Source organism: Oratosquilla oratoria, chromosome 18 (genome assembly GCF_046742065.1).
Source record: "Oratosquilla oratoria isolate Oo_2021 chromosome 18, ASM4674206v1, whole genome shotgun sequence".
In the NCBI taxonomy this organism is placed as follows: Eukaryota; Metazoa; Arthropoda; class Malacostraca; order Stomatopoda; family Squillidae; genus Oratosquilla; species Oratosquilla oratoria.
In genome coordinates, this window is record NC_134794.1 from 16,303,826 (window position 1) to 16,324,466 (window position 20,641).

At 39.0% G+C, this 20,641-nt stretch overlaps 1 protein-coding gene across 4 annotated transcripts in view; it reads right to left on the reverse strand.

Moving 5' to 3' along the window:
* PCB (Pyruvate carboxylase) overlaps positions 1 to 20,641 on the reverse strand; it is a 183,991-nt gene that overhangs the window by 42,123 nt on the left and 121,227 nt on the right. For 3 of the 4 annotated variants that reach the window (XM_076201622.1, XM_076201620.1, XM_076201621.1), the window contains exons 2-15: positions 17,107 to 17,366; positions 16,699 to 16,860; positions 14,747 to 14,931; positions 13,550 to 13,715; positions 13,023 to 13,168; positions 12,164 to 12,388; positions 10,778 to 10,941; positions 9,744 to 9,906; positions 9,332 to 9,514; positions 8,529 to 8,673; positions 5,849 to 5,938; positions 3,262 to 3,279; positions 1,562 to 1,728; positions 689 to 903 (exon numbers count right to left, since the gene is read on the reverse strand). In XM_076201622.1, the coding sequence (XP_076057737.1) occupies positions 689 to 903; positions 1,562 to 1,728; positions 3,262 to 3,279; positions 5,849 to 5,938; positions 8,529 to 8,673; positions 9,332 to 9,514; positions 9,744 to 9,906; positions 10,778 to 10,941; positions 12,164 to 12,388; positions 13,023 to 13,168; positions 13,550 to 13,715; positions 14,747 to 14,931; positions 16,699 to 16,855 (2,024 nt within the window). In that variant the 5' untranslated portion in view covers positions 16,856 to 16,860; positions 17,107 to 17,366. The remainder of the gene's footprint in view (positions 1 to 688; positions 904 to 1,561; positions 1,729 to 3,261; positions 3,280 to 5,848; positions 5,939 to 8,528; positions 8,674 to 9,331; positions 9,515 to 9,743; positions 9,907 to 10,777; positions 10,942 to 12,163; positions 12,389 to 13,022; positions 13,169 to 13,549; positions 13,716 to 14,746; positions 14,932 to 16,698; positions 16,861 to 17,106; positions 17,367 to 20,641) is intronic. The other variant, XM_076201623.1, reaches the window with a different exon arrangement.

Consider the following 20,641-nt stretch of genomic DNA (forward strand, 5'->3'; position numbering starts at 1 on the left):
GCCATCCCTGCCCCTCCCCCACCCACTGCTAGGGTCAGAAGCAAAACAGCAAGACACAGCACATCACAGCAGAGTCCAACAGCTGAAACTGGTTTACCCCCACCACTTCATTTACATGGTGTCCCTCCCTTCTCATCTCCTCATGCATAAATAGAGAAGACAAGGAGAAATCCCTTCAGGCCACATAAATTTATCATCCATTCACAACCATTCTCTACTCACATCTCTCTTGACCTCTCCCTTCCCTCCTCAACAGACATTCCTCTTTTACCCAAGGCCCCCTCTTCACCCCATCTATGCATCTCATTCTTGGTCTTTCCCTTGAGTTCACTCCATTCACCTCTGCCTTCTACACTCTTTTTGCTAGTCCTTCTTCACTCATGGGTAAAGAAACATTTATGCCATAAAAATAGAAAACCCTCCCATCACAGCACCTCAGGGATAATAGGATGCTCTGTCTCTTGCCACATTGCTTGGGTCAAAAACAATGCAGCAAGGGACACCTCTGCCATAATGGGCTCATTATTTCATATATATTCACATAAAAATAAACATGTACCATGCTCCCCTCTGCTTCTTTAAAGTTAGTCTTGTTATGGAAAAAGAGGTCTTTTGTAAGTTTGATCTACTGCATTTCATGGTAAAGGTATTCATTATTGTACATGGATGTTGGTAGATGATAACTTACTTATACACTGCATTATCCGGATAGCTTGTGTATCCAACGCCATTAGCACCTCGCAACAACATTTGGAAAGGAATGTTAGGGATGAGTCGACGCATCGAATCAAGACGTTCCCATGGACACTCGTGGAGGAATCGCATTGCTACGTCAAATGTTGCTCCACCCCAGTTTTCAAGTGAGTATAAACTGTTGAAGTTATGAGCAACATAAGGCGATATCTGGAAAGTTTAAATACATAAAGAAATTAACATATATGCACATACACGGAAACCAAAACTTAATTTAGAAATATACCTATTTCATGTAATTGGTAATATAATCACAATTACCATAGGAAAAAAATATTCTTTTCCATCCAATGTGCATCTCCCCATGAAGGGGGTCACCACCTTATCAACTGGCTGTATATCATTTAATCCCCACAGGTGAAAGAAACAGGTAGGGTGGGTCTAATTTTCTCAACCCTCATATGATATCAAACTAAAACATGACGAAATCTTTACTCAACTTTCAACCTCTACTTCTTCAACCTCTTCCTCCTTCTGCTTTCCCCCACTTCATCTCTTCGTCTATTCCCTTCTGATATGGATCACATTGGCTGTTTCTTTCAGTTTTTCTTTTTAAGTATTCCTTTCATTCTCTTTTTCATCCTACTACTATTGCTACTACTGCTACTATTACTACTACTACTTCTACCACTACTCCCACTTCAGCTTATACTTATAGCAAATAAACAGGCAAACATAAGCTAACACTAAAAACTGACCACTCTCTTCCCAATGTGTATTTCTGGAGTGCATCCAAACACTTGAGAAATAAATTCATAAGCATACAGAAAGAAAATTAAAAAAAAAATATTCCTTCAAAGATTTTTACCTTTAGCAAGTCGTGGGTCCTGACTCGGGTGGCAAGCAAAGACTGGTGGGCATCGCGGAAAGTCGTATCCATCAGCATGAGACCCTTGTGCTCTCTCACTGCCTTAGCGAAACCTTCAGGTCCTTGCTCCTTCAACACATCCTTCAACCCCTTAGGGGGTGGAACACCTGTAAAGAAATGCAACATGAGTAAAATCCTACGCAACATAGTAAAGGAAATAAAATACATTTTCTCTGTACATCTTGTTCTACCAACCCTATCTCAAACTAATCCATTTCTATTCTGAAATATGTCTTGTATTGCAATTAGGTTTGATAAAATCACAATTTCATTCATGGTCTCTGTGATAAAACTCTTGTAAACAAATAGCCTACCAATAACTGGACACCACTAATACAAAACTATAGCCAAGAAAATACAAATCTACCTTGCTGCTCTAGAACAACGACTGACAAAATAATAGGATGTCAGCGTCTTCTCAGAAATCTTTGGTTGTGCATCTCACTCCAGACATCATCCGTAACACTGGTGTCATAACTTACTGATGCCAAGGACTAGACTGTACAACAGCAACAGCAACAACAACAACAACAATGACAACAGCAACAACAGTAACAGCAATAATCCCACTCAACCATGAATTCTCTAAGCACTCTCTATTCACTCTGAACATAGGAATTCACTTGAGACATAATAGTCAACCCACACATCAAGATAAATGCAATGAGGATGAGAATGAAGCTAAATATACCCAGAATATTCATGAACACAGGTTTTGGATAGCACTCACTTATCATGACACAAAATTTTATATGTGTTACATTTATCAAAATAACTCGAGTCTATATTCCCATGAGCATACATACATACATATGCCAAAGGCTTTTCCCCCTTACACAGGAGGTAGCCAAAGAACAAAGATATAGAAACCACTCCCACCCATTCCATCCCCTATATAATCCACTCCCATGAACAAGGATACAAAAAAGCTCTGCCAAAACACTATCTACTTCTCTTTTACAAAACAAAGCTTCTCATAATTTATAACCTGACACACACAAAAACAAGACTGGCTGGGCATGAGGGAGAACATGGGAACCACTTATTTAAGATGGGGACAGAGGAGGAATTAGAGCATTTGTAACAGGTGGACAAACAGAATCTAGATATATATTGGTAGGAACATCTTGGTTAGGAACCACATACAGAAAATAAACAACCCTACTCCTTTTTTCTAGTAAATTAGTTTTCTAGATCAATACAATTCTGTTCATTGCTATCATTTAACCTTGCACAGCACATGAAATCCAGTAGGCGGTGACCGACCACAAGTGAAATGATATTTATATAATATAAGCCTAAAAAGGATGCTTTGATCCTTGATGGAAGGAAGCAAGAAAGCCAAAAGTGAGAGCAAGTCCCAGCCACCACAGATGCATACACCACTCTGGAGATAAAGATTATATCACTCATCACTGTCCCACATAAATATACACAAATGAAGTAACAGCGCAATATTTTTTTTAAAGAGATCTTTTGAGTAATCTGGGAGCTACCACCACAGCCTGAAGCCATGAATTTCCTGCAAAGGAAATTTTATATAACCACATTAACTCCACATTTGCACAACACAGAAAGCAACACAAAAATTCTAATCTTAAGAATCTATGGGCCAGCCCAGGGTGGCCCATGCTGAATACCTTTAGGCCGCACTTTTCCTGCAAGAGAAATCTGAAGTTACAAAGTAAAATGTGAAAGATAATAAAGCTGGAACAAAACAAAGGTATATTCTTTTGTACATGCATTACAAAAGGCATAGAAAAGTACAGAAATCATGCACCTAAAAATTCCTTCATGACAATCATTCTGATCCTATCCATTATCAATGGAGGATAAAGAGGAGGAGAAAGAGAAGGAGGAGCAGTAAAAAGTTGAAGTTACCTTTTCTCTTTATGTAAAAAAATTATTAGAAATAAAATAAAAAATTAAAAATCAGTAGATGTTGTGTGTGAGACATTTGGTGGCTCTTTAATCCTTCTCAACATATATAACAACTGAAATCCAGTTTGTGTTGACTGCAATACCTCTCCAATCTTTGTTTTCAATGAGATAAGGGACCAGACATACATGCATACAGCATTACCCATAGATCGGTCGTACGAGGTCTGAGCTCTCTTCTGGGAGGTAAATAGCTGTCGATCACGAGTCGAACCCGTGATCCAAAGACCAAGGTGAATCATATATATACATATATCAAAAGTACCTTTCCCCTTGTATAAGGAAAGGGTGGGCTAGTCAAAGCATACACTTACCCTTCCACCATCCCACACCTATCTAAGACCTATTTGTTGCCCCTTTTACCTTGGTTCTTTGCAGATCTGGGCACTTTCCTTGGTGCACTCTGCTTTAGTTTGGCCACAGTTAGCGCTCCCAAACTATTAAAGCAATATAGGTGCTGGTATAGTATGTGACCTACCCTTTGGATGTGGCTTACAAAATTTTTCTTTGGTATAATATATGGCCTACCAGACTTTTATTTCAGTATGAACCTAACTCTTAAGCTTTAATAGTTTGGGAGCACTAACAGTTCCCAAACTAAAGCAGAACGCACTGAGGAACGTGACCAGCTCTGGTTCTTTGTGGATAACGGGTCATCCTTGGCTCCACTCACTGCATGGGTCAGAAGCAATGCACTAAGACACAGTATATACATATACCAAAAATCTTCTTCTTTACAAAGGGGTGGGCAAGTCAGAGTCGGAAACGTTCTTGCGTGACTAACTTACTAGAATTCTACAACACAGTTATCTCGAATTATGACAAAAGAAACAATATAGATTTAATATATCTAGACTTTGCAAAAGCTTTTGATACCGTCCCACACGAAAGACTACTTACTAAATTAGCTTTGCATGGAATAAGTGGTAGCCTATTAGGTTGGACTAGTAATTGGTTGAATGGTCGAAAACAGAGAGTTGTTTTAAATGGAAAAACTTTTGGATGGAAAAGTGTTGCAAGTGGAGTTCCTCAGGGTTCCGTTCTTGGGCCACTTCTATTCATAGTATATATAAATGATATAGACCATGGACTAAAATCTACTGTTTCCAAATTTGCTGATGATACAAAACTGTGTGGAGTGGCAAATGATCACTAAAACCAATTAGATATTCAAGAAGATTTAGATCAATTACAGCAATGGTCTAAAAAGTGGCTAATGAAATTTAACACAAGTAAATGCAAGGTAATGGACATAGGTAAAAATAACAGTAAGTACGATTACAAGTTATTTGGTAATTCGTTAACAAAAGTGGATAGTGAAAAAGATCTCTGCGTAATTATCAGTAACGACCTCAAATCATCCAAGCAGTGTATTTCAGCCTCTGAGAAAGCAAATAAGATTCTGGGACTGATTGCGCGATCTTTTGATTTCAAAAGTCCATCACTCATTAACGAGCTATATAAATCGTTAGTTCGTCCACATTTGGAATATGCTGTTTCTGTATGGTCACCGAATCTCATTAAAGACATTGACAGACTGGAAAAAGTACAACGGCGAGCCACAAAACTGATTCTAAATATCAAAAATAAATCATACGAAAATCGACTAAAACACATGAATCTGTTTTCCCTAAAAAGCGTAGACTCAGAGGTGACTTGATACAGGTCTTTAAGATTTTAAAGGGAATTGACAACATCAAAAGTGACAAAATTTTCACATTGAATGAGAATCAGACAAGAAACAATGGTCTCAAACTATCCGGAAATAGATTCAATTTGGAAGTAGGTAGAAACAACTTTGCCAACCGTGTAGTAAATGAATGGAATAAACTTCCTGCACAGGTAGTGCAATGTAGTTCAGTTCGAAGCTTTAAGAATCAGTTAGATAAATACCTAAGTAAGATGCTGTAATGATTATAATTTATCTTATATTATTTGTTTTTGTTTTGTTATCATTTGTCTGTCTGATTTTCATTTATTATTAGTTATATGTCAATTTATTATTATTTATTATTTACCTGTTTGTTTATTATCTAACTATACCTATGCATTTATTTATGTATTTTATTTGTTATTTACATTATTATAGTTTTCATTTATTGGTTTATTATTAATATGATTTTTTTTTTTGCATCCGACCTAGATATGGATCAAAAGGTCTCCTGTCGGCATGCTCCACCTTTGTAATCCTTTGTACAACCATTCCAAACACATCCAAAAACTCAATCATCATCCCTTCCCATCTTAACACACCATGAAACAATAAAGATGACAATTTTGTGTACTAACCAGGAGGGGTATCTGGTATGTGTGGAGACACTTCTGCTGGCTTCAGTCCTGTAGCAAGTGGAGTTAAAGGTCCGTTCACCAGTACGTTGCCTGTGAAATGAAAACAAGAACATTACATTTGAAAAAATCATCCAATGAAGACAAAGAAAAAAATACTGTATATATGTAAATTAAAGAAACACTCATGGTTATTTATCTTTGTACTAAGAGGCTTCTTTCCCATTATAAGGAAGGTAACAGCCAAAGGTGTGTGCCCACACTCCACCCACTTGTTTTCCTTTTTAGTTTAGTTTCCTGTGGATAAAAGGTCATTCCTGCCCCCCCCACCCTCATCCATTGCCTGGGTCAGACGTAATGTGGCTAGACACAGCACCTCCACTGCAGGGTCCAAGAGCTGAAAGCTGCTTTACCCCATCCATTTCATTTACATGGCATAATGGGTAGCATGCTGGTCTTGCTTTCACTTAGTTGTGGGTTCAAATCCTGCACTTCTTTCCAATTCCCAGAGGTGACTGTCATTTGGCCCAACAGCTCAAGCACACAAAGCAAGGGTGATGTCTCTGGCCACAGTTACGTACCTACTAGCTTAGACCCTTCACTTCACTACCTCTCTCCTCATCTATTCACAAGTAAATAGTGAAGACAAGGAGAAACAGTTCCACACCAATACAACACAAACAATAGTCCACAGCTTCTTCTTAGAGAGATGTGTGGGAAGGTCCAAGAACTGTTAGCAGCCACTATGGAGCTCCAAGTTTTCCTCACAGGGAACCTTGAGGCAACAATCATTATTATTTGTATAAACTTTGGTCATGGTTCCCTCACCTTTTTGTACAAGAACAACTATCAACCTGTGGCTACTCCCCTCTGACTACTATACACCCATGACAGAAAATCAGTCCCAAACTAATACAACGTTTCTTCCCAGAGAGAGCTATGGGATGACATGCAATCCATTGCCAGCTATTGTGGAGTTACAGGTTTCCAGTTAGTGAAACTAGGGGTAGGAATTATTATGATTACTAAATGCTATACATTTCTTCCCATCCCTCCTGCTTTCAACACAAGACCATTACAACATATCATTTCTCAAGCTGTACAGCCTGTTTTCATCCTTGGAAGCACTGTTCTCATGGAATAAGTTCTCGGATTTGTCAACATAATGATAAACTCACTCTGTCTTACAAGTTAACTTTTCATAACCACTGACAAACAATTATCAACAATAAACTTGTGTTTCAATGAAGCACTAATTCACATTTAGATATGCATATACCACAATTTATCTGAATAAAATAAATAGCTATCAAACCCTAGGATTTTTCCATGCCAAATTATACATCTGTATATTGCATTTCTAAATATTTTTACTGTAAAACTTCTGATAAAAATTTCTCTCAATCTCTTCAACCTTTTTCAGACATAAAAGAACTACACTATCTACATATCTCAAGCCAATTTTGATGAAAAAAATATCTCCTCAAATATATTGAGTGTACATTAATGAACTCAAATAGATCTGTAAAATAAACAAATCTAATATATTCAAACTTATTATAAAGCACACAAAAACATGCATAAGCTTGTACTATAACTTTTATCATGTGCACTTTAAGCAGTATAATAAAAATAATCAACCACGATCACTAAGAAATATAGCATCAGATTCTTCTTTATCACCTTATTAGGTACTGTGTACAAGCAAGCACTATAAAATTTTCCCTCTATAGTTAATTGAAAAAGTTAATCTAGATGACTTATCTACAATGATAACTGTCATAACATGCACATTTCTGATGTATTCAAAATTTATCTAAATTTCACTTATGTTAAAGTGTGGTAAAATTTCATCTACCGGTATGTCTTAAATCACTATATTCCAAATGGTGCATATAAGATGGATACCATGCATACCAAAATATAATTACTTAAGTTATTTTCATTTCTCTGTGTCCTCAGAAAATGCTGATTGATTCTTTACCATGATAAAGAGGTCAAAGTTCAACATATAAAGTGAGGGCATGGGAGTTAATAATGCATAGAAATTATGATACTGTTTGAGTTCTGATATTAAAGTACTCACTGCAAAATAGGATCAACCAAATCATTCCAAATTTGATTGATATATGAAAAAAAATTATTGACTGAGACAATAACAGACCATGAGTAAAATCCACCATGTAGGAAAAACTATAATTTGTTAAAAGTCTTACATAAAATGTTAGTTAGGGGGGGATTTGTGTATGATACATTAAAAGGAATAACAGTTCTGCCTATGACTTAGTGCTGCACATACAGTTCAACTACTAAAACATGATATGTGCTGAAGGGTACCTCAGACTCCTGCGGGAGGGGGAAGGGATCAGGGAGAGGCGGCATTTATGACTGTTTTCTAAGAGGAGACCCCAGATATGGAGAAGTGCAGCTCAAATTTGCTTAATACAGGGAGTACTGTTCTATTCTGACTCCTGACGGGGGCAGAGATTTCCAATACAATGGGCAAATGGTCAGTATCACTTTATCATTTTAATTTAGCAGACCCTAACTACTCAAGTGTATACCATATCTTTATACAAAACTTGCATTCTTAAAACTACATCTTCAAAGATATACCAAAGTTCACATGTTCTTTCATGAGGTAAAACTTAAATGTTAGTATGAACAAGTAAAATAGAAATACCAAGGTAGTTAAGAAGCTTCTGAGCTCTGTTTTGTGATGGTTGGAACTGGAAGAGCTGTGGGTTTTCATCGATGAAGGTTGTGTCAATTGTGCCGTTGAGGAATTTCTGGTTCTCCAACACATTCAAGAGGAAAGGTATATTGGTCTGTGAAAAAAAAGGAATATTTTATAAGCTATTGCTTCCGCTCTCTCCTTTTCATCAAATCAATGTTTATATGTATGTATATATGTGCATCTTCAACATGCAAATGTAATGTGTAATATCTTGTTGAATAAACTGTTATTTTTTTCCTAGCAAGTTAGTCTCTTGAAAGTAAATAAAATCCAAGATAAAAAAATGAGATGTTATATGATATAGTAACTATTCACACTATGTATATACCAATGGCCTTTTCCACTCTATATAGAGGATGGCTGACTCAAAGCACACCGATTCTTCACATGAGAAAAATAAAGAAATTGGATCCCCAATCCCTCAATCTGCCTAAGTTGAATTCTATCACTGACAGCACTTGACATAATGGAAAATACATCAACCTATGTTAACATATCTAAAGATGAGGCAAAAATCATGAGAATAAAAAGACGAAGACTGAAAGTTGTACAAGGACTACAAGTTATTACAAAAAGATGTAGACAGTATGTCTGGAGCCAGGAGAGGAAAATAAGCTTCAACTACTAATCTCCCTTAGTCCCACTTGTAGACATCTCCAAATTCACACCATCCAGTCTTACCAATTCAATACAATGTTAGAAATATTTCATGTTTGGTATTCAGTTAAAATAAGACTACCCATACAAACCTTTACTCCACGAATTCTAAATTCTCGAAGAGACCTATTCATTTTGGCAGCTGACGCATGTAAGTCTGAAGCTCTTGAAATAACTTTGACCAAAAGAGAATCGTAGTATGGAGATATGATGGCCCCAGCAAAGGCAGAGGCTCCATCAAGACGAATGCCCATACCTTCACCACTACGGAAAACCTGTAAGGAAAATTCTATGTGAAGAATCATAGCAAAAAATAAACACTGTCAGCAAAACAACATTATATTTTCTACTGATTATGCTGAACATCAAAGCATTGGTCACCTTAAAGTTAAAACATTTAAATGACATGTTTCAAATGATATTCGTTGCAAGTAATTTCTAACGAGAAGAAAATGTGAATAATATATTAACTCCAAACCACTTCTCTAAATTCCTTTTACTAACCTCTAGTCTTCCTGTGTCAGGTTGAAAAGCTTTTGCTGGATCTTCTGTGGTAACTCGGCACTGAATGGCTGAGCCCTGGGCATGAATCTTTTCTTGTGACATTCCCATCTCGGGTAACGTTAAGCCTTCGGCAACACGAATTTGTGACTGAACCAAATCAATTCTGAAAGAGCATTTGAGATGAACTGTTTCTTCCATGTGACATTGTCTCAATGAAATCCCTATGTATGTATATACCAATGGCCTTTTTCCTTATATAAAAGGATAGCCAAATCAAAGAATGCCTTGACTCTTCTTTGGAAAAATATACAAGGACTTCCACTCCCTGGCTCCATTACACCCTTAATAACATGCTTGGGAACACAAAGGCAACATTTTTATCATGCATTCTTAAGTCACAAGAACAGCACACAATTATCTATTTATCAATTAGCATATCAAAGGCCTCATATGGGGTACTGACTAAACAAATGATAAGTATTTGACAATTTTTATATTTTACTGACATTCCTGTGGACTTGAGTTACACAATGTTTTTCTATGATTGGAAACCAGCCTCCACTTATAAAAGGATGCTTATCACTTTTATCTTCTAACATCCTTCTTTTCTACTACATACACACATACCAACGGCTTTTTCCCCCTTACATGGGAGGTAGCCAAAAAACAAAGGCACAGAAACCATTCCCACCCATTCCATCCCCTACATAATCCACTCCCCTCTACCCTCTTCCCTCCCTCTTATCTTGGCACCTCCTGGATGATGGGTCATCCCTGCATTTGTCCACTGCCCTGGGTCAGAAGCAGTGTCGCAAGACACAGCACATCCACAGCAAAGCCACTTCATTAAATTGGCAACCCCCCCCCCCCCTCTCAGTCTCCTCATGCAGAAAAGGAGAAGACGGGGAGAAATCCCTTCGGGCTGCATCTTTACCATCTCTATGACTTCGCCTCTTTGGCATGACATAGTCCTACAGGATAGAAGTCTCAACTAAATATCAAATACATCTTAATGTGGACTAAGCAATACTCACCCTGTAATCTCTTCTGTAACAGTGTGTTCCACTTGTAGTCTGGCATTGACCTCAATAAAGTAGTAGTTCCCTCTGTTGTCCAGCAAGAACTCAACAGTACCAGCATTTTCATAACCAACAAACTGGGCCAACTTCACTGCATCTGCTGCCATGGCTTCTCTTACCTGAAAGGCAATGAATGGCACATTTTCAAATATGCTGTTATTTAGTTAATTGCAGCCTATTACACTGGACTGTGGGAAGCACCACCTTGGAAGAGAACCCTTGGGTATAAGGTGTGTTCTTTTATACTACACAGGCATGATCCACCATCACTCAAACATACTAGGGTATCACTTAGACAAAATGTAGTAGAACGTTTGTAAAATAATAATCATGAAGAACCCACAGTCAGAAGAAAAGGAAACTTAGAAGAAAGTATAAGTTCTATATTTCGGCTAATAGCTATAGCTCTCTTCAGGAAAGTACTTTTCTTAAGAGGGCTATAGCTATTAGCCAAAATATAGAAGTTATACTTTTTCTAAGTTTCCTTTTATTCCGACTGTGGGTTCTTCGTGATTGATACTAGGGTATGACTAGGTGGGTACACACTCTGTGATATGCTTCTTTTTTTGTTCAGTGAACTTCCCCCATGTTATATACAAGAGGATAAGATCTACAGCCTCCCAATGTACCTCTGAAGACAGATTCCAGACAAGGTTTGAAACATTGAAATTATAGTAATTATCTCTCAAAGGCCCTCTTTCCTTTGTAGGGAGGGGTGGCTGAATCAAAGCTGACAACCACTTCATATCTAAATAAAACCTGTTCATCCTCCCCTTCTATTTCAGCACCTAAATCAGTGACAATGAAATCATCAGTACTGGAATAGTGTTGTCTGCAATACATGAGAGTAAAGACAGAGGCTACTGTTGCTAAATTAAAAATAGCAGATGCCTTGAGTATTACATACTCTACATATTGTATACATACATATACCAAAGGCTTTTTCCCCCTTACACGGGAGGTAGCCAAAAAACAAAGGCATAGAAACCACTCACACCCATTCCATCCCCTAAATACTCCACTCCCCTCTACCCTTTTCCCTCCTCTCCTTCTTATCTTGGCACCTCCTGGATGAAGGGTCATCCCTGCTTCTTGTCCACTGCCCTGGGTCAGAAGCAGTGTCACAAGACACAGGACATCCACAGCAAGGCCGCTTCATTAAATCGACAACCCCCCTCTCTGTCCCCTAATGCAGAAAAGGAGAAGAGGAGGAGAAATCCCTTCGGGCTGCATCAATTTATTTCTCACACATACTCCCTCACCCCCCGTCCCCCACCCACTCTCCCTCATGTATCACACATATTGTATACATATCAGAATCCCTAGTAAACAAGAACCTACCCTCTGATCTAGATTGGGGGCTGGTGCAACTTCAACTAACTTCTGATGTCTTCTTTGTACTGAGCAGTCTCGTTCAAAGAGGTGAACAATATTGCCTGCATGATCTCCTAAAATCTGAAGTTCAATATGTCGTGGTCTCTCAATAAACTTTTCTATGAACATGGCACCATTTCCAAAAGCAGCCTTTGCTTCTGACGTAGCTCTGTTAAAGCTTTCACGCACATCCTGAAACAAAGGCCACGGCATTACTACATGCATTATCATTATGTATTACCAACATAACATATATGAACAATTTAATCCTAGAAAGACCTGAGAATAACAATTAACTATACATGAGGAAATATATACTTTTCCTATACAATGCTCTAAAATGCATAATAATATGATGACAGTGAATATATTTTCTGATTCTGTACTTTTTTCTCTGCAGGAAAATAGTCTGTAAATGTAATTATATGTAGAATATAGCTGGCATGAAAAAAAATCACAAAACCTGAATAATAACAATAATAATAATAATTGCTGGTTTGAGCTTCACTAACTAGAAATCTGGGTACCAAGTGTCAGCCCCTCAGGTCTGCACCTTGAGGTGAAGGTGAGGGCATTGACGGATTTAGAAAATGGGTGCCAGAAAGATGATTCTCTTCTATACCCATCTCGCATGATCACCACTTCCAAATACCCATCACTGATCCCTCACAAAATTAGAAAGACAAAAACAACTATTTCTGTTTACAACCAGCTTCCAAGAAAAAATAAAAATAAAAACTCTAAAAATTGTCCTCAAAGTTATGAATATGTAACTTCAAGATAGAAAAAAAAAAGAGAAAATACTAAATTGTTGCTTATTACGTACTGACAATTCCCGGACGACTCTCATTCCTCGCCCTCCTCCGCCATAAGCTGCTTTGAGCATGACTGGAAGGCCATATTTTACACAGAATTCCATTGCTTCCTCCTCAGTGGTGACTGGCTGATCTGTACCAGGAACCACTTGAACACCTACAAATTACGAAATGAAATACTTAAGTAATGGTTAGTTAATGAAAAATATAATATGAGACATATGCAAAGGCCTTAATACCCCTTCCTTGGGGAGATAGCTGAATCAAAGCATATTTTTTCCCCTTATTCTATGCAAGAGAAAATATGAAAAAGAGGATCCTCACAAAGTTGACACCAAATGTTACCTCTATATTGCTGTAACCAGTTTTAAATGTCTGCAATTTGTACTATCTATAAAATCGTATTAAATTCCCAACATACTTACAACTGTTATGAGCAACAACTACACAGGTAGTTGTTAATATACAGAGTAATGTTGAGGGCAGAATATAAAACAATGTTTTAATTTACAAGGATATAATACCATTCTCAACTTACCGGCTGCAATAGCTGCTGCACGTGCAGCTACCTTATCTCCCATTCTTTTAACTACTCCTGGTGATGGACCAATAAAACGAATTCCATTATCAATGCAAGCTTGTGCAAAATCTGAACGTTCTGACAAGAAACCATAACCAGGGTGGATGGCATCTACATTATTTTCCTGAAAAGAAAAGTATAAATCAAATTTTGTAAATGAAATAATAATAATAATAAAATAAATAAATAAAAATAAACAAAATAAAATTATCAGAACATACATACTATACTTATTATGTCAGCATACAGGGTTACCTTTAATTTGTACAGCATATCTACTAAGGTACCAAATTATATTTTTTATCCCCTCACACTTTAAGTGCTCCTGGTGTTCTTCCTACTCCCAACATTCTGTACTCCATTTCTTTTGTTTCCCCAATCTACCACTTTACCTACTCCTATGTATATACCAAGGGACTTCTCTTTTATGAAGGGGTGGTCAAGACAAGGAACATATAGCCTACATATCATCAACAAATATAACCTATTCAATAACCTTTCCCACCTCAGCACACTGGGGATGGAAAGTTGTTCTATTCTCTGCCACATTGCTTGGGTCAAATTCAATGCATAGAGGCAAAGCTCTTCCAACCACTTAACCATACAATACTCCCCTGCCTCAAAATATATTATGAAGGATGAAAACATCCTTTCGGGTCATGTCATCTCTTCACCCATTTGGATTCTACCTCCCATCACTCTTATCTTTTGTACTCTCTCTTCCCTACTCAACAGTCATTCCACATACACCTAAAGCCTCCTTCACAACTCCATCCATCCATCCATCCATCTATCCACCTCCTTCTCAGTCTTACTCTCAAGCTCACAGCATCCACTTCTGTTTCCATATTTTTAACTAGTTTTTTATCTTTCATTCTTTCCATATGCTCAAATGACCTCAGCACTCTCTATTCTACCCTAACTGAAAACTCCTTTCTCATCTCTGTCCCCTGTCTCTCCACATTTCTTACTCTAGCTCTAAGGAAGAAAGAGAGGGGAGAAGTGGAAGAAGAAAACAAGTAGATATGTATCAAGTAAGAAGTATTAATGGTATGCAAACACAGTGTGTCAGATAAGGGGAATGGGCGGGAATAGAAAGAAGTGTAGTAAATGGTGGAATACCTTGTATATCCATATTTTCTATTCATCACTCACCTTTGCGACCCGAATAATCTCTGGAATGCTTAGGTAAGCTTCAACAGGTGGAAGCCCTTCACCAATTAAATACGACTCATCTGCCTTCTGTCTGTGCATGTGCATTTTATCTTGTTCGCTGTAGATGGCCACTGATCGTAATCCAAGTTCGGTGCAAGCTCTGAACACTCGAATGGCAATCTCACCTGAAACGAACAAATAGAAAGTTACTTGAAGAAGGAAATATGTGCTGTAGAACTCAAACTGTACTGTTGAAATGGACTGTCTTATGAGAAAGACAAGTACAAAACATACTATCAACAGGAGTTTATGTACCTTTAATACCTGCTGATATCTAAAATTGTGGATACTGGTCTTCGTCTAACCAATTACCCTCTTGTATTAATCACAATAAATAAATATTTTCTGTCTTTTCGACCACTCATACATTACAAGAAGTTTATTATTATTATTTTTTCTTTTAAATAGTCTGGGAAATGTAACACTAAATACAATAATGAAATAAGAATGGTAAAGTAAGATAAGGGTAACAGTGATCTGTTGAGCAGATTGTAGGTTCAAAGCCAGCTCAGCCCAAGACTGCATGATCCGGTTGCTTAAAATTACCAACAAGTTGTTCATATACTTTCCTTGAGAATGAGCACTTGTCAGTGGTAGCTCATGCATTGGTACTGTGGAACTGCAGCACCCCTATTTTCACTTGATATTATTGATATCTTTCAATATAAAGAGTTTTTTCTTTATTCTTTCTTTATACTTGCAATTACATAATTCTTAAACTTAATGTTAGTAGCTACCAGTGGCGGATCCAGGATCAAAATTGGGGGGGGGGAACCTGAATTTTGTAAATGTAGATGACGCTTGAGGGGGGCTAACCTGAATTTTGTTAATATATGACACTTTAATAGAGATGTACTAGCATGAATACAATGATTTTGAATATAAATTGAAGTATATGTTCTCACTTTACTTTTTTCAAAATATTGGATAAAAGTAATACTTCATCTTATATTTTCAATGATTTACCCTCAATATGCTGAATATATTTCTGCCACTGTAATACAGCTTTATGCTATGTACCGGTGTTCACGAGGTAGGTTTTTCGACCTCTGCAACGAAGTAATGAAAGAATGAATGGGGGGGGGGCTCAGTCCCCTTCCCCCTGGATCCGCAACTGGTAGCCATGCCTTAGCTCATGAGAAAATTCAAATTAAAAAAAAAAAAAAAAAAATCCTAGTACGGAACTGTGCGCTTTACAGTTCCATCGACGCGGTGTTTGACTGTTGTGTATGCATGCGCACGTCCGAGATAAAAAGCTGCAGCGTTGTGCAAGTGTGAGGTAATGTTTGTTCTTGACTCAGCGTACGTTGTGCAAACCCGTCTACTATATTCTTGAAATGAAACAATTTAGGCTACCAGTATTTTTTAATCTTATCAATTCTGTTTAAAATTTCTTTTTACATGTTTGAATTGTATTTCTTTTACTGAAGCAACACCCCCATCAATTTTAACTATGGGACGCCACTGGATGTGAAAGTGTACCAAACTTGATGGCCCCCTTCAGGATACGGCTACAATCAAATGTACTCTGTATAGCCCGACCGTATCAGTGATTTGAAGATAGCTTCCTGAACGACACAGTCCAACGTGTTTAATTAAAAAATCGATCACATCGTCGTTCACATCACTGTCTCTATCAACTTCAACTTTTTCTAACACTTTTTAACACATGTTGAGCTGACAACAAGGGACTACCCCCCCCCCCTCCATAGAGATATGTGGTAATGCCCAAGGACCGGTGCCGGCTACTGCGGGGGTGCGGGTTTTTCCGTCATGAAACTCGTGGCAACAAACTGGTTAATTAACGATCCTGGGTCAATCTACCTCATCGTGATTACCCTGATGTTCCCAATGAAGAACCTCTGATGATGCCTGAAATCAATACATCTTACCTCGATTGGCCACCAGGACAGACTTGATGGGCTGGTACTCAATGGTGGAAGCATGGGCCACAGGGCCAAGCCGCATGGCCCTGGCCACCGAATTTCTTGCACTGGCCACATTGTACACGGGAACCAACCCTAGACGTGCGAGGTAAGGGCCCAGCATGATGGCTAAAAAACGAATAAATAAAGTAATTAATAAATAAATAATCAATTAAATAAAAATAATATACCTTGGGTTATGTAGAATGTATTCAGTTACTTGATAGTAGGACAAAAATAAGTACAGACATGTAGCAACATTTTCATGATAATAAAAATTATGATAATAATAACAGTAATAGTGATAATAATAATAATTTCAATAATAGATTCATGTCCAATACAACAACCTACAGATTCAATATGATAAATTACCTTCTATGAAAGGACGTATTGAACGAAAACCAGCAGCTTCTTCCTAAGGACTATTCCCTGGAACTACGAGGGAACCACGCACAGCCCTGCGAGGTGGGGACTACTACTACTACTACTGCTGGGGCCGCCCCCACGCGCACCACCCGAGTGCCTCCTGCTGGTTCTGCTGCTGCTGCCGCTGCTGCTGCTCTTGGGGCAGCGGGGTGGTCGACGGGCCTGCGGGGCGGCGGCAGTAAGGCTTCTGCAAGGTTGTCGAGTTTCTGTAATAGATAAAAAAGTAAATGAAAATAAATAAACACACAAATGAACATACACAAACAAAAAGCAAGTAAAAATAAATAAACACAAATTAACATACATAAGTAAACACAAATGAATAAAAACAAATACATAATTGATAAACAAATAAATGTGTAAAACGTAAGCATACAATATTGTCGGCGTTAAGATTATCATTTCATCCGAGGCATTACTCAAATTGCATCCAAGATAATACAATAGTGGTGGGAACACTCCTTTCTGCCAAACGTTAGTAGAATCTCTAATCAAGTTATTTTGCTTTTGTTGTCTTTAGTCTTACTCTTTACTGCTCTGGCAAGTTTTGGTCGCAACCCGTGGGCAGCATCTGTTAAAATTCCCCATAATTAATTTCGAGACATTTACTCAAATGCCTTTCCTAAATCGACGAAAACGATGTAGATATTCTCAGCCCATTCCCAACTCTTCTTCACTGTCATTTTTAGTATGAAATTCAGACCTATCGTACCATTTGTCGTCTTAAATCCATACTGGCCCTCCTCCTACCAAATCTATTATTTCTCTCTAGAATTATTCCATATTATTTCTAAGTGTGTGTTCACAGGGTGCTTTATTAGTTTTACTATAATTTCAGTTGCTTTTTTTCTAAGTATTTTACAATTAGATGCCAGTCATCAATTCATATCCATCAACATGTACGCGGTCCTTATGCCATGCGATTATGAAAATGCGATGGAGCCAATACACAATGTCTTCACTATTTTTCGATGGTATAGCAGAAGCTTTTCTCGTGTTCTTTACTACAACCCTAACCTCAACTAATGTTCTTAGTCCTCTTAGATGAAGTCAATGATATCTAGAAGATTTAGGAGTTCAGAAAAAGAAATATTACATCCGTCTGTAGTCGATCTCATTTGCATTTGTTCTTAATCCATCTTTAAAATTGAATTGAAATTAATAACTATATTGTATGTATTTGTTATGCTGTGTATCCATTTCCTAGTTCATTCCATGTCTTGTTCCATCTCATCTCCCAAGTTTCTCCCACACATCCTGTCTTCGTTTCCGTTCTCGCTCTCTCGTCATTCTTTCTCGCCATTCGAAATATAAATAATAATAATAATAATAATAATCTATCTATATACCAAAAGTTTTCCCCCTTATAAGGGAGGTAGCCAATTCAAAAGGCACGTACCCACTCCCATCCACGAGTCATCTACCACCATCGACAGTATGGATTTAAGACTGCAAAATGGTACGATAGGTCTTATTTTCACACTGAAAATGGCAGTAGAGTTAGGAATGGGCTAAGAATATCTGCATTGTTTTCGTCGATTTAGGAAAAGCCTTTGAGTAAATGCCACGAAACAAATTATGGGAAATTTTAGCAGATGCTGCCCACGGGTTGAAACCCAAACTTGCCAGAGCAGTAAAGAGTAAGACTAGACATATCAAAGGTAAAATAACTTGTTTAGAGCTTCTACTAGCGTTTGGCAGAAAGGAGTGTTCCCACCACTATTCTATTATCTTGCATGCAATTTGAGTAATGCCTCGGATGAAATGATAATCTTAATCAACGCCGACAATACGAAGAGGAACAACAACAAACATAAATTGACAAACAGATATAGACAAACACATACACCATCAAAACAATAGATTAATAAGAATAAAACCTAAATGCTAATAATAGGACAGAAGGTACGAAGTTGAGGGGGGGGGGACCCTGGTCTCCCGGAGGCCGCCTCCAACCACACGGGGGGGAGGGGGGTGGGCTATCCAGTAACACCGGCAGCAACAGCCCACTACTCCAAATGCGCATCACCACTTTAATGCCCTCCTCGTGCATTCCTGTTGACACACATCCTCATTCAGTCTTCTGGCTAAGGAGAGGCGATATGTTGTGCAGGGGGTCTCGACCCTGGTCTTCTTCAGACTGGGGGTCGCTTGACTATTCGCCTGAATAGAACCACCTGCCCTCAGCCAGATCAAAGTCTATCAAGCTTGTCACCGCGTTGTTCAACTCGACCTCAGCGAGGACATATCACAGCGAGGAGCTTAGCCTGGAAGCACTTATCTGCTAACGTGGAACCTTCGCCCGGTGTGTTAGGATAGCCGTAGGGAGCGGCTAAGGAGCTGAACGAGGAGTTATAGGCGGTTGGAAGTGTATTATGCAACGGAGTAATTTGCAACGTTGACATTGATGGACGTCCCGCAGTTCGGATATTGGCCCGGGTTAGTAACACCTGTTTGGTTAACGAACCACCCTGTTACCTAGTCTAGAAACACCCTCAACACCACCTCCACGGTCACTACCACCACGATACTATCACCACCGTAGCCATCGCCACCAAAACAACAACACCAAGATCCCCATCACCACCACATTTTCCATCACCACCATCTCCATTACCATTGTCACCTCCTCCTCCTCCTCTTCCCCTTCCTTCTTCTCCTCCTCCTCCTCTTCCCCTTCCTTCTTCTCCTCCTCCTCCTCTACCCCTTCCTTCTTCTTCTCCTCCTCCTCCTCTTCCCCTTCCTTCTTTTTCTCCTCCTCTTCCTTCTTCTCCTCCTCCTCCTCCTCTTCCTTCTTCTCCTCCTCCTCTTCTTCCCCTTCCTTCTCCTCCTCCTCCTCTTCACCTTCCTCCTCCTCTTCCTCTTCACCTTCCTCCTCCTCCTCTTCCCCTTCACCTTCCTCCTCCTCTTCCCCTTCCTCCTCCTCTTCCCCTTCCTTCTCTTCCTCCTTTTCCCCTTCCTTCTCCTCTTCCCCTTCTTCCTCCTCCTCTTCCCCTTCCTTCTCCTCCTCTTCCCCTTCTTCCTCCTCCTCTTCCCCTTCCTTCTCCTCCTCCTCTTCATCTTCCCCTTCTCCTCTTCCCCCTCTCCCTACTACTTTGAGCATTCTCCTGACCTGACACCAGAAACTCCTTTCCCATTCAAGCAGGCGGCCGCCGTCCTCCTCCCCTGGCCCCCGATTCCCCCGCTCCCCTCGTGTCTCGCCTTTCGCACATCGGCCGCCAATTGCTCCCCTCCTCACGCTTTTTTGGCTTCTCTATAATCTTTCCCCCCCCCCCATGCCCCCTACTCCCCCCGGGGCCGGGGGGGGGGGTCTTCTACGTTCATTCTGAGTATCGTTAGATTATTTTATTCAGTTGAGGGAAACTCAACGGCAGTCTCTCAGAAGACCACACACTGGAGCTATTCACCAGCATTACATTGGCACACATGACAAGAAGCCGCGTTTGGAAGACCTCATCAGGGACACCGAAATTATTCACAC